A 14,947-nucleotide genomic window follows, 5' to 3' on the forward strand; every position below is an offset into this window, starting at 1 on the left:
TAGTCCATTGTGACATATTCATACTACTTTCATTTGAGAATGGGTGAGGCTCTGGAGTTGGACAGGAAATAGGTAAGTTTCTATATTTGAAATTTACCATATTAGCTAACAGAGAGATATTTTTCTCCCACCAGAAAGGTGAAAGAGATTTGACAGCTACTGCCAAGGCTGACATTATTAGTCTACACATAAAGCTGTTTAATGAACAGGAATTTTTTAAAGACTTCCTAGTCTTTAAGAAAGACTCAGGTCAGCTCTCTCCTGCCGGAAGATGGATAGGGTAGAGTTTATTTGTGGGATTAAAGGGTGGTATAATACTTTAGTAAATATTTGGGGCATTTGAGAATTTGACTGCACCTTAGGACTAGGGGTAGTTTGGCAGACTGTCGTGAATTTGTTTGTGTTTAGAGTGGATAAAGGAAGTTGGAAGCATTGTGTATCTCTTGAAGAGGTGACCTAAGGAGCATTTTACCCAAGCTGTTCAATCAAACCAGTACTCAGATATACATCTGTCCAAGACTTTGGGGTTAAAATTTAATCCTACTCTTTAAAATAAGCTTATATTTAATTCATGGAAATAGTAGTCTTGAGTATCATGAGCAGCTTTCAAGATTCTGGTGAATATGCAGGTGTGGGAGAGAAAAGTAAGAGTAAATATAAATTAGGACTGAGTTTTAGATAGACTTCAGTGACCTTACAAAACAGTGGGTTCTGTCAGATGTGTCTATTGCTTACATTCCCTGATAACACATATAGTTATATGTTGAAGTTTATGTTACTGACATTTTCTTTTGCCTTTGCAGAAAACAAACCCCAGACAGACAGAGGACCGTATTCCCTTAATGATAACATCACAGGACCCTGCACCTTCCCACAGTGTCCTGGATGTTGATTGCCAGCATCTTTCCTGCATTGAGGCTCCCTTAGGAGACCAGCAGCAATCTTCTTCACTTGGACTTGGAGGAATGGACAACCCTGACCACAAAGGGGACCCAGTAAGGTTGGATGAAAAGTCAGGTGATCTATCAAGCCTAATGAGCAAAGGGAACACAGATTGTTCCTGTAGGAGAAAAGATAAAGGCCTGGAAAGAAAAGGGGAAGAGGTGGAGCCAGGACCATTCATAGTCTCTGAGATTGTATCAGAGAAAGACAGATGCCTACAGAGTACACCTGCTAGCATGAATAACACAGAAGACCTTCCATCCTGTGGAAATATAAAAGAGGAAACTGGAAAGACATCTCCTGGAACTGTTTTGGACCATGAACTTATGCACAGTAGAGATGGTGCCACAGGGGAAGTACATATCAGTCAGCAGAGCCAAGACCAAAATGTCCCTGAGGCTGAAGGGGTCACCAATTCAGAAGCAGAGTGTGCAACTCCAGAAGCAACAGAAAAAGTGAAATGTGATCTCACAAGCCCTGAGGCCACTCTGCAGAAGAATGTGTATGAAATGCAGGAAAGTAAAACTGATAGACTTAATAAGAGCTCCAGTGTCAGCAAACCTGGAACCCCAGATATAGAAAGATACAGTGACCCTGTGAAGGAGCCCAGTGTTCTAAATGGCATTGATTCTCCAAGTTCCTTAGACAGCAATGAACATCTTCAGCCTTCATCTACAATTGGTAAAGGAGAAATCATTACTAAAGAAACTGTGCCAGGAACTGAAACTTCAAGCAGAAGTAGCAAAGAGAACTCAGATCCTGTAGCAGAGAGCCAGGAGGTTGGGGATCAACACCCCCTGACCGTTTCATCTTTACTAAAAGAGGGCACTGGTCAAGATTCTGTGTTGGAAGAGTTAGAAATGGAATCTTCTTTAACAAGCATGTGTGAGACAGGTTTACCTTCTGATTCAACTTTGACCAGCCCAGAAAAAGAGCCAATTTTGAACCAGACATCAAAAGGCAGCTTAACTCAAGACCAAGATCAGGAAATTGAATCAACCATCTGCTGCACAGCGGAAGAGGACAAATTTAGTTTTGATTCTGTACGTCAACAGAATTCAGTGACTCCTTGTGGAGACATGGAAGCAGAGAGCAAGGATAGCAAACCCATCCATTCCAAGGACATGAAGAGGAATTCACCAAATACACTTGCTGAGGTTCAGATGAAAGAATCATGTTTGAGTGACGGAGTCTCGGATCCTGAAGGAGATAACCAGGGACCTGAAGTCCCCTGTTCTATAGCAATTTTAAATAAAGATAACCTAGCACAAGATTTAAAACTGGACACCCCTTCACCACCCAAACATAACTCAGTTTCACCTCCTCATCCAGCCTTGATCGAAGCAAAAGAAAGTTTTATACTGGATCAGGAAATGACATCTGAAAATAATTTTGCTCAGCCAGACAGGCCCTCGGTTGAATCAGCAACCAAAGATGATGTGATTTCTTTTGTTCCCCCCAAGCAAGAAAAGGGAACAGCAACTCCTGAAAAAAAGGCAGAAGAATATAGCTGTGGCCCAGCACTAGAGCTCTCTGTGCCCAAGAAACTGCCAACAGAAGACAGCTTGGTGAGCCTGCCGTCTATTTTTCCTGCTCCTGATTCTCAGCTAAGTATGGGAAATTCCAGTTCTGTAGAAGGGAACAGTGGGGTTGAAGGTCTTAATGACAAGAGAGTGGATGTGTTAGAATCAGATTCTTCAGTACCCAGTGAAAGGACAACTGCTTCGCCTGCTGATTCCATTTTGTCCAGGGCAGACAAGGAACCAGTGGGGCCAGAAGGTATTGTAGCTCAGGAACAAGATAAAGAAAACGAAGCAGCCTCTTGTTCTATAACTAAAGACAATCTGATTTGTTCAATTTCCTTGCCTAAAGAGGAGACGCCACCTCCTGGAGAAGAGACATCAGAGCTTGGTGATCAACCTGTCTTAGTCTCATGTGCTGAGGGCAAAATACTTGAACATAATAATAATTCATTGGGCACACCCTCCGCCATTCTCTGTGCAGAACCTGAACAAAACAAGGAAGTGGCTGCAAAAGTTTCACTGCGAGCTGAGCAAAGCACAGCAGTACAGTGCCAGGTGCCATTAGAAGCTGGTTTGTCTGCAAACAGGCAGAAGACATTTGGCTCTGGAGAGTGCAGCTTGCCATTGCTGATAGTGACAAACAAAACCAAAGCTGACCCAGAACAAGATGGACCTGAGGCTTGTGACAGGGAAAAGACAGTGGCTGCAAAATCTGAAGTAAAGGAGACTCAGTCTACAAGGGACTCCTCCTCTTGTGCAGAGAGTAGAAATGTAACTGTGGGTTCCAGAGAGTTTGCTACCCAGGATTCTTCTGTGTTGGGGACTAAGGAGATATCTAGTGGCCACCAGGATGTTCTGGTACAGAAAAACATGACAAACCAAGAGAATGATATAATATTGGGCCTTCTAGGAGCCCCACCAGAAGGTGAGATCCTGGAAAAGGACACTGTAATCACAGAAATGCTGCCTGCTGGTAAGGAGAAAGGGGAGGCAGATGAAACTGTCCCCATAGTAAAGCATCTAAAGGAAGTGGAGGTAGACAGTGTGGTACCAAGGGTGTTACTGCAGCCCATTGCTGAAGAATTACTGTCCTGTGAGAATGACATCACTGGGGACATGGTGCCCTTGGCAGGTGAGGATGAGACCATGTCTTGTGTGGACAAAACCAAGGAAACCTTACCTGATGGGAATGGGGCTGAACAAAAGACAAGTTTCCAAGATGTTCCCTCTCAGGGTTTGCCTACTCAGGCTGACGCTTCAGATTCACTGGAGAGAGAAAACCTGATAGAGGAGGCTGCCAACCATTTGGTGGATACTGTTCTTGAAAAAGTGAGAGCTGCAGGTGGGGTGGTCACCATGGGAGAGAGCAGTAGCCCTCCACAGTGTGACACTCTTGAGCCAAATGCTGTTACTGAGGAGCTGGAGAAAGGTGCTGGTGCAGAAGGGTCTTGTATGACTTCAGGAGATGGACCTGTTAAAGGAGAATCAGTTGTAAACTCAGAAGTGTGTACAACCAAAGGAGAAGAGCAGGAAAAGGTACCTGGACATTCCCAAGAACCTGAACCTGTGGCAGGTAAGCAAGCTGAAATGAGGAACAGTTTTTTCCAAATGTGTCTCAGGTGTGGCAGTCAAGTATCATGAATTTTTTTTTTTGCTATTCATTTATGTAAAATTGCTTCTTTAGGATTTAATAATCAATATCCATGTAGTCATATTTGTTATGTAAGCGATTTTCGATTTTGTTTTAGCCTAAGTCTTAGCTGAGTTGCTTTAAACTTTGAATGGTTTGCTGGCCATCACCTGTCAGTTCTTATGCTTGGTGTACACATAAGCTTTGCAGTTTTTTAAACCTGGAAAAAAGTGTCTGGGTGACAGATGAATTGAGCCCAAATTGGGGCTTCTACAGAAGTTTTATTCACATGATTTAACTACTCTTGCCAAAGCAAATATTAGGCTGGACTTGTGTTTGGAGTATTTCATGTGAGGCTGCAAGGAGAGTATTGGGAACTGTGTCCTTATGTGTCTGAAACTGATTTGTTCCTTTCTCTCATTCTTTGTCAGCTTAGGTTCAGAGAAAATAGCCAGGGGTCATAGAGAAGCTTTCTTATAGTAGTAAGCCACAGCTGTTAAGTGTCCTTCCAAACTAGCAGTCCAACTTCCTAAATGGTAGTATTAGGTCATTGGAGGAGAGCTAAGAGTGAAAAACAGCCTCCTCTTCCTGCCTGCGAAGAAAACCTCCAGTCACATTGTCTATTGACTTAATGCAACAGTCCTGGAATTCAGAGCCTTATACAGTGTGTGAGGATGGGGGCTGGGCAGAGGGGGTTCCCTGCACAGGATTTCCGCTAAGCCTCATCCTTTGAGTGTGCTGTCATAGGGCAAACCTTGTGTCCACTTATCTCGGTGAAGCAGCTGCAGTGAGGAGATTGCTCATACGTCGACCTCTTCAATCGATGGGTAACCATGTCCAGAAACAGTAAATAGAAACCACCGTTCAGTGGAAAGGGGCCATTACAGCATAACCTCATGTTTTTGCGAGTTGGGATGAAAGTGGAAGCAGAGGGCAGTTTTACAAACTCTTGAGATCGGAAGGCCAGTTTGGTTCGGACTTTGCTTGATCACCTGTTACTGGGGCACAGAAGGGAAGACCTACCTTTGTGCTGGCTAGACGCTATTTATTTTTGCCCTTAAGGATTAGGTAAGAAGTGTTTTGCTGTATTTTCCCCCTGGGATATTGAAAATGGCACACACAGAAATGGGGTGGATAGAGGTAGAGTGATAGGAGAAAGAAGCAATGTCATGTCATGCATTTGCTGTGTTCATTACTGTAGTAATACTTTACAGCTGCTTTTCCTCAAGGGAAGGTTTTCTCCTTTCTGGTTTTCAGTTTTGTAACTGAATATGTATGTTCCAGACATTTTGGAGGTTTCAGGTTTTGAAAGTTTTGGGGAGGGTTTCAGATATTTAGAGATGGAAAGTTGTTGGCTGTTATTTCAGGACTTTTAATATGAATCAGAAGCTGTCTTTAAAAAAAAATAGAGGAGTCTATTTTGGGGGCTTTTGCCGGTTGACATTTCACTAGAACAGGAGGGGCTGTAAGCTGATGCCTGAGTGTTCATTTCTTTCAAATGCTGCTTCTTGGGACACATGGGTTGGAATTATTGCTTTTTCCAACTCGGTGACTGAGATTTACAATGAAGAGTTGGTGAGCTACATTGGTTTTTCATATGTTGCACTGTATGTAGAAATCATAGAGAGAAAATCTGGGAGATTTAGGCAATAATTAAGGATGAGCAGAATATTCAAAATTGTGTTGTTAACCACCCAGAAATAAAGGGAAGAGAAAGCTTTAAGTAGACAAAATAGATGTATAAGGGTAGAGACTTGCTCAGCCAATAGGGAAGGTATATCCTTAGTTCTTTTCCAGCCTTGGCTGTAGAAAGAAATACTCAGTAATGGGGGAATTGCCACTTCCTTCTTGGAATAGGGAACTGTTAACCGATCACATGTTAATTCTGAAGTCAGGCCACTAAATGTGATCTAACAGTAAAGGGGGTTGTTAGACATTCATTAAAAGGTCATAGTTAGTTATCCAGGGCGGATTAAAGTGTGGCAAAGTTAAAAGCTTCATGTTCTCTTTAACTGCTGTATGTATTGTTTGTGTTGTCATGCTGTTCTTTAGGAGACCAAATAGAAACTTGCTCAAATGGGGAAAAACAAGAAGGAAAAAAACCCACAAAATTTCCAGCTTTAGAAAAGAGGTGTAAACATTCTCCTAGGTTGTGCTTTGGGAAATTGGGTGGTTTATTGCTGACCCAGATCTGTCTTATGTTTTAGGTCTTAGTATATGCTTACTATCTGTTTCTAGTCACGACTGGTGGCTACTTGCCAAGATACATACATGTTTTTAGTTGATGGGTGTAGTCAAGTGAAGTTGTACTTAAACCAAAAAAGTCCCTCCCCCCTAAAAACAAAACAAAACCTTATACATAACCAGGTACCCATGATTTTGTAAGGTAATATCAAGGTTGAACATTTTTTAAAGGTTACTTCTGATTGAGATACATGTCCAAGGACTATATATGTTTTCGTTTTATTTATTTATTTATCTGTGACATTTAAACTCCAAGAGACTTAGCTTCCCTAGATGAAGGGTACAATATATGTTCATTATCTAATATTTACTAAGCTGTATGAAATTTTCTCATATACATATGTATTTATGAATGTATAGAGTGTATTATATGTTTATCTGTATATACACTAACATCATTTGTCTTCTTTTCAGTGTAGCACTTTTATAAATTGCTACAGTACATTGACAGAATGAAATGTTAAAAATTTTCAGCTAAAAACAGTCTCCATGTCCTTTGTATAAAGAGTCCTATCTCCCTCCAGGATAGTGACTTCAGTGAGGTTTTTATGTTGAATTAACAAACAAGAGTTTTCCACATAAAATTACAGGCCTCTAACATGTCTCTTCTAATAGTCATTTATTCACGTTTGGAATATCAAGTTCAGTTCTGTCCATTTTCAGTCCCCTGTAAGAAAGTGTCAGAATCCTAAGTTTTTCTAGGGTATCATTTGATCACTTCCTTCCTGTATTTGTCCGACTCAAATAGTGATAAATGGTAATAGTAACCACCACTATTTGTGAACTACAACAGTGTGTACTGTTGAACATGGTCTCTTGTCTCAAATGATACTGCTGCTTTTTTCCCCCGTTTGATAAATACAGTATTCTTGCAACTTTGTTAACTTGAAGGCAACTAAGCAATTCTTCAGTAGTCAAGAAAAAAAAGTTAAATGGGTGTATCTTTTTTTTTTCTTTTTTTTTTTTTTAAGCAATCGGGGTTAAGTAACTTGCTCAAGGTTACATGGCCAGCTATTTCTGGGTGTGGTGCTGAGTGTCTGAGCCCGGGATTTGATCTCCAGGTTGTCCCAACACTGGAGCCGGTGCTCTTACTCGCTGAGCCACCTGGCCGCCGCTAAATGGGTATATCTTAAGAAGAAAGTATGCTATATACGTGCCTCTCAAACTTTACTAAGCAGTGAGATTATAATTGCATCCATTTCTTTTGGCTTTGCTAAATTAGGATGTGAATAGTCATTTGCCAAGGCATGTCTTATATATTTCGTATGTGTAAGTAGACAGCAGTAATGGATTGATGTGTGCACAGCAAGTTACAAAGCCATCATAGATAGAAAAGGCTCAACTACCCCAGATAGTTCATCAGCACTATGGTGAGCCTTTGCTCTCTCTTGTGTAAATGTCTTGTTGCCTTTCCAAATGGTGGTAGGCATGGTTACCTCACTTAAGGAATTTATCAATTTGTATCCCTAGCAGCTAGCACAGTGCTTGACAGATAGCATGGAGTTTAGTAAATAGTTGTTGATTGAATGTTTGATTGATCTGTTTTCTCGATCCAAATGAGAGGGGCCTTATTTTTCATGAAAAGTCAACAGTAAAAAATGGAAATTTGACAGTTATTCAGCAAATGTTTAAGTGCCACTACATGGCCAATACTTCATTAGACACTGTTCATGTGTCTATACCTTTAGCTTGTGCTGTCTCCATACCCATATTAACTTTTCTTCATGAGCAGGCTTCATTCCTATGGTTTGTTTTGGTCAGGAACAGCTCCACAACTGTTTGGAAAATGAACAGCCTAGTAGTGTCAGAAACAAAACCAGCTGCTGAAAGAATACTTTTCTATTTAAAACAAAAGTAAAAACAAATCAAATGAAAGCTGCAGCCTGTTGTGTAAACAGAAAGGCAAAGGACTCAGATTTTCAAATGAACTTCACAAACCCCTTTTGTCTCTTCAGAAATGCCAGACATGAAAGCAGAAGATGGAGTGGATTTTCTGGATAATTCCAAGGAGGACTCAATTTCTGAAGAAATGAATGTAGTTAAGCACAAGACAAAGTACGGGATAAAGACCCAGATGGTAAGTGACATTGATAACGCACTATGGGAACAGAATATTGGTTTGGCTAATTATTAGCCTGGTCTGCTGGTTGTGATTCATATCCTTCTTAGATCTGTTTTTCCTTTAGACGGTGTTTTCTTTTTTCGGCTTCTCTTATTCCATTATTAATGTGGACACAGTGATAGAGTTAAGCTTTTATGACCCATATCCTCCACAACAAGAATTCTTCAGAGATTTTGTAGGAAAGAACTTTTTCCCTTTGCTATTTACATTTCTCCAAATATGTCATAGTTTTATGTTTGATGAAATGAGAAGTATTAGAAATTAGCCTGGGCAGGAAGGCACAGAATTTTATTGGGTTAACTCATTTTAACTTCTAACTTCCCTGTGCCTATGTAGAAACCTTTGACGACAGCAAAAATGTTATATAAGATTCGAAAAATAATCTTAAGTCTGAAATACAGAAGAGACCAATTTTAGTAACAACAAATAGAAAGGCTTTGTCGATGGTGATTTGTTTCCTTTTCAGTTCATTGATGATTTTCTTACTCTAAACCCCTGGGCTTTGGGGAAGAAATTTTGAGCTAGAAGCATAAGTTGTGTTCTTCAAGGCTGAGGCCCTTCTGTTCTGACAAATCATTAGGAAGATTGAAATCTTGAACTAAGCTAAATAGTGCTACTCTAAAAGAATCATCATCTTTAGCTAGAGATGCCACTCAATTCTTGATTTCTCCTGTAGGGGTTTGAATGAATTTTACTCCTCAAGTTACCACAATAAGCTAACAGGGGAACTATATATACTTTCCTAGACGATCTCAGCTATATATTATATACACCCTAGTAGACAAACTTTTTTATATTATTGTGGTGTAAAGGTGCTGACTCTTCTAACCTCCCCTTTATTATAAATAATACTCATGACTAATCCATGGGTGTCTACTTGTACAGAGGGAATTATACCAGACAGAAGTGGCTTTTGCCCTAGAAAAGAAAGGATACACCCTGTTCATATGTTTATGTGTGCATACATACACATATCTGTGTGTGTTTGTGTGTGTTTTCAGAAGCTTCTCAGTCTAAGGGTTGGGGGAATACTTTAACATTCTTGAATTCTGTGCCTCTCTTTACATATCCAACCCAAGCTCTTTAGGTGGTAAACAAAGGTGGCTAAATTCAGCCTGACATTTTATGCTGGGCTCCCAGCTTTCTGACAGTGATAATCATCTAATTGTTTCTTGGCTCACTTTAAAGGAACAAAAAGTAAAAACAAAGAAAAAACACATCCCAGCTTTTTGCTTCAAGTTTTTGGGGTTGGTAAGAGGCAACTTTCTCTCTGTAGTGGAACATTATGGCTCATTTTTACAGAAGAAACAATGGGACATAGGGGTCACATGACTTTCTCAGGATTTGAGCACAGATGATATGAGAACTTGGGATGTTGACTGCCTGCCCAGTGATCACACAAGCTGATCACTCCTTGAATTTTCATCCAGGCCCCTAAGGCTGTTGTCTACATTCTAAGCTCTGTACCATACATTAACATATACTCATGGCATCTGCTTTGTGTCTGTCTGCATATTATGGTGGGTTGAGGCAGCAAATATTAGTGCGACTTGAAGAAGAAAGATTCTAAATAGTTGAGGCTTTCTGCATTCACCACCCTGCTGCAGTAAGATAAAATCTGACAGTCTTCTTTTCTTCCCTGTTGCTCTGCCAAACCACAGCCAACTTATCCTGGTTGCTGTGCATTGAAAGGATACTGTGCTGTTTATGTGCATGCATCCTTAACATATTTTCCCCTGAAGCAGATTTTTTTTAACTCTTCATACTGCCATATTTTCAGGAAATTAGCAGAATGGAATAATATAGATGCCTATTTTGGATGCAGGCATTAGGAGAATGAAACTGTATATGTGGAGAATGTGGGGGGGGCAGTCATAGATGTGTATATTTTTAAGTATGTGTAGAGGAGTTTGGAAGAGAAAAGTAATAGTTATGCTATTAACAAGCTATGTGACCTTGTTCTAGTTAACTTACCTAGAGTCAACTTCCTTATCTATAAAATGAAGGAACTGATTACATTAACTAAAAGATCACTTCCACTTTTAGGAATTCTTCTGCCCTTTCAGTGTGAAGAGAGTCAGCTGAACTTGTGGGTGGAGTGGCATTGGTTTAATATAATATAATCCACTCTTTCTGACACATGCTCTCTCCATGTGTTGGCTTTAGGAATAAGAGGCTACTCATTACTTCACTGAATCACCCTGTCCAAATGTGATGCACAGAAAGAAACTGAAATTCTTGGATTTTTCTACTGGCTTGAGAAGCCATGATGGTGGCTGATTTTCACCAGCAAGTTGAGGAATGAACAGGAAGGGCTTCCCCTTTCATTTGGTTTCTTCAAGGCAGTCTCCTTGTTGTCTGTTCTTTGGGGAGACAAGCATAGGTATCAGAGAGATCTACTTGTTGAAATGGACTTTCTAAGAATTTAAAATGAGCTAAATTTATAGTAGATATTAGAAGTTATTTTTTATCTGTTTTCTTAAACTGTTTAGTGTGTAAAATTGGAAATTAGCCCTTTTGAGGTCATTAATACCATAAATTAAGGTTCATGAAAAAATTACAAAAATAATGCCAAAGTTAATGTTTGCATATGCACTTAGGGAGAGCATATGTAAATAATAAATCCTCTAGGTTTCTAACTAGAGGATCTTGAGCTAAATTTCTTTGCTTGAGGTAAACCTTACAAATTTTGAGAGAAAAATATACATTAAGATATAACAAATAAATCAGCTGCCACATTATTGTTGAGACTTTCATCAGTTTTAGCATGATGTTACTATTATTTACTGTTATTCAGTGATTGATAATGTTGTTGGTGGTAAACATACTTAAATCATCATTTCTTCCTCTTTGCCTCAGTCAAGTTTTGATTTAGGGGTTATCTTTCTTGCTGCTTGCTCTGTATTTTCTTCAGCCAGTTATGTACGCCTCCTTCTGTCACTTCAGTTAAGATCCTGCCCTCATCATTTTTTGTTCTTGTTGCATATTATTGTTGGATGTACTGCGTGTATTATATATGTGCCTAAAACATAACAGTGACGCAATTACTGCTCTTTGAGCTAGCGTTCTAAGAAAACAAAGACATATAACCAAACAAATATGGTCCTTTTGAAGACAACTGTAGGTTGTTTTATTTAAATAGTGCTTCAGTATTTTTAGAATCATAATATTTAGAGCTAGGAGACACCTTTAAGATTACCTTGTCCCTTTGTTTTACAGATGTGGAAACTTAAATACAGACAGGCAGTGATTTGCACAAGGTCACATAGCTGATTAAATGACAGCTAAGATAAAAATCCAAGTTTCAGGATTCATAGCCCACTTCTCTTTTTACCACCAGGGGTCATAACCTGGGATCTGTCAACTGAAATATACATATCATACACACATACACATACATTATGTATATTATATATACACACATACATATATTATATATATACACATATTTGATAATTGTATTTCATTATAATTGGTTTCCTTAGTAATCATTTGAATCTTATTTTATATATAAAAAACATTATTCTGAAAACAGACACCATAGGTTTCATCAGGTTTCCAAAAGAGTCCTTGTCACAAAAAACACGGACTTCTGTATTAAACTGTATACCATGCTTATCTAATTTCAAGAATAATGGAAGAAAATAATTCTTTGTAATTGTTTAGACTAAATTAGAATTTACTTTAAAGTAATATTCTTAAAGTCTTTAGAGTATGCTAAGTTATAATTCAGTTTTGCTTTTTTTTTTGCTTTTTGGAGGGCAATTGGGGTTAAGTGACTTGCCCAAAGTCACACAGCTAGTAATTGTGTCAAGTGTCTGAGGCCAGATTTGAACCCAGATCCTCCTGACTCCAGGATTGGTGCTCTATTCACTGCATCACCTAGCCACCCCTATGATTCAGTTTTGCTAAATTGAGGTCTTTTTAGAGGACATAGTTTTCCAAAGTTGCCCCTTTTTTCCCTATTGATAATAAAGAGCAATTAGAAGAGAGATGTTGGGTTTAGAACCAGAAGATGCCATTGAAAGGTATAAATCCAGAAAATAAAATCTTTTGGAATCTATTCTTTCTTTGATCTATTTTACTTGTTAAAATATCAAGGATCCCTCTCGCTAAGCTTGAGGCATCACTAATACATTTTGCACATGCTTTGTGATTAAGCTTATTAGCTACGTGGAACAAATATGTGGGTGAACGTTGTCACATTAACCACAGTACTATCAGCCAATCACAAAGGAACAAATATGTTAAAGCTAAACTATAAAAATCTACATGTTGAATATCAAGTTATTGGAAAAGTCTTCTTTATTTTTCAGAAGACCTTTAGGAAAGCATCTTTAATCAGATACATTCCTAATGTTGAAATTCCATAGCTAAACTGCAAAGTGACTGGGTTATCTTAATTCACTTTATAACCTTACTGATATATGGTTCTTAAGGGCTGTGGTAAGTGTAATGTAGACCTAATATTTCTTATTAATACCCTCATTCATACATTTTTCCCTTCTGACTTGTAAGTTAAACTGATTTCCAAGAGCTTGTTTATGTCCTTTTTATGAGCATGAGAAAATGTGAAGTGGGTAGTGGAATTTATTGCATTTCTACTTCTGACCCCCGAAAGATTTTGTGTCACAGACATTTCCCTAGAAAAGGAAATATTGGATTTTCATTGTATTTTCAATATGTCCCTCCCGATATTCATTTGGCTCTCAAGAGAAGGCCTCTAACCAACCCAGATTTTTGGCCTCAATTTTGTACTGGAAACAATCATGAAGAAACTTTGTTTGTTTTTAATTAATGAATGCCTTCCTGTACCTCAAGTCTCCCAGGAAGTAGGAAGCTCCCAGGGAATCATGTAATGGCTTTTGCTGTTAGTTTTATTGTTGTCAATTTCTTTTGGACCTGCCTAGAATTTCACTTGATAAAGGAAACTTCTCTTACCAGTGCAGATTGGCACTTACTCTTCACTTAAAGCCTGAGAGAGCCTTATAGAGCTGAGACATCAGTTTGTACCAGATATGGGGCTTAAACTTATGTCTTCTTTACTCTAAATCCAGCTCTTTCTAACCATACCACAGTGCTACTGTTCTTAAATTCCTAGAATATAAGAATCCAGGAAAGAAGTTTCTCCAAGAACACCAGATAAATAGAACTACCATTTGTAAAACCACAACACCCGTATGAGGAAATCAGATTACAGAATATATGTCCTTGCATATTTTTAGTTTTTATTATTTGAAGCCTACATTTCTAAGTATGAAGGAAAGAAATTAAGGAGTGTTTGCCTGTTTAATACCAGCTAGAAAAGTTAGAAAAATTGTTAAGAATTACACTTTCTTTTAAAGGATGACACTGTAATTTTTTCCTGAAAATTTACCAACAGGTTATTATACTATATGTTCTTGATCTTTGCACACATTTTTCATTTTTTCTAGAGATAAGTACTTTCTCTTTTATAGGACTACAGAAATATACTTAGAATCATAAACCCTTGGGTACATATCCATTCAAAGTTTCTTTTTCCCAGGGCTGACAACCAAATTCTCATATTTGTGTTACAACCATCTTTTTGTACATTTTCTTCTGTTCCTTTCCTCTTTTTTTGTTCATGTCATTTCAGTATACATAGCAGAATTCTTGCTAATGAAATTCTAAACTAGAAAAGATTTAACATTTAATACTGTAGATTAGCTAGTGACTTTGTATAGATGGTTCATGGTTAAAATTTGAAAGAAACTTATAAACCAATATCCTGAGCCAGGTTTCTTTCCCAAATACCCCCGCCCCAGCTCTCTCTTACTCCGCCCCCCCTTTTCTTGCTCTCTGTCACTCTTGCTCTCTACTGTACTGAAATGATATGTATTAAGTGGATATTAAGACATTTGGATTGTTTATTTTAAAAAAAAATCGGCAGTGGAGCATATTGATGCTGAGAATACTGGTCCCATTTATCCCTTCTTTTCCATGAACTCCTCTTTACCCCTACCCCTGGAAAAAGAAAAGAGCAAACCAGTTAAGATTTGTTTAGTAATTTTCTTTCCCCATTTCTGAGATCATTTAACTCAAGTGGTTTCCCATACTTAAAGATAAATGTTGCATTTTTTTGTTTGTGTATGAAAATACCTACATTCCAAAGCAAATGTATATTCCATGGCCTGGGATTCCATTGCTCCTGAGATGCCAGTACCAGATAGTACTCTAGAAGAATAAATGCCTAAGTATTAAGTTGTTCAGAGATGTTGTAGTTACTTCTGTGTAGCCTATCCACATGCTTTTGTAATGCATGACTGTTGTTTTTTGCTTTTGGAAAAAGAAAGCTCCTTCACGGAAGAGAATCTAAAGAAAAATACTCATTCCATTTCCAGGAAAGGTTTGTTACAGGTCTTTGGTTGTCAGTGACGCATTCCTTACAAGCTTTTTTGATAAGTCTCCCTAGAAGATCCATCTCGATGTCTTGCTGGTAGACTGCCACATCAGAGAATGTGA

General features: G+C 38.5%; 1 protein-coding gene across 6 annotated transcripts in view; it reads left to right on the plus strand.

Annotated features, from left to right (window-relative positions):
• Positions 1-14,947, plus strand: part of AKAP13 (A-kinase anchoring protein 13) — a 399,825-nt gene that overhangs the window by 237,371 nt on the left and 147,507 nt on the right. For all 6 annotated transcript variants that reach the window (XR_011170310.1, XM_069098536.1, XM_069098533.1 and 3 more), the window contains 2 exons: positions 804-4,038; positions 8,295-8,416. Coding sequence is in view for 5 of the 6 variants with exons in the window: in XM_069098536.1 (XP_068954637.1) it covers positions 804-4,038; positions 8,295-8,416 (3,357 nt within the window). In the remaining variant the exon portion in view is untranslated. The remainder of the gene's footprint in view (positions 1-803; positions 4,039-8,294; positions 8,417-14,947) is intronic.

The sequence above is a fragment of the Petaurus breviceps genome, unplaced genomic scaffold, assembly GCF_028583685.1.
Source record: "Petaurus breviceps papuanus isolate PSGF00001 unplaced genomic scaffold, PetGlider_PUasm1.0 37, whole genome shotgun sequence".
In the NCBI taxonomy this organism is placed as follows: Eukaryota; Metazoa; Chordata; class Mammalia; order Diprotodontia; family Petauridae; genus Petaurus; species Petaurus breviceps.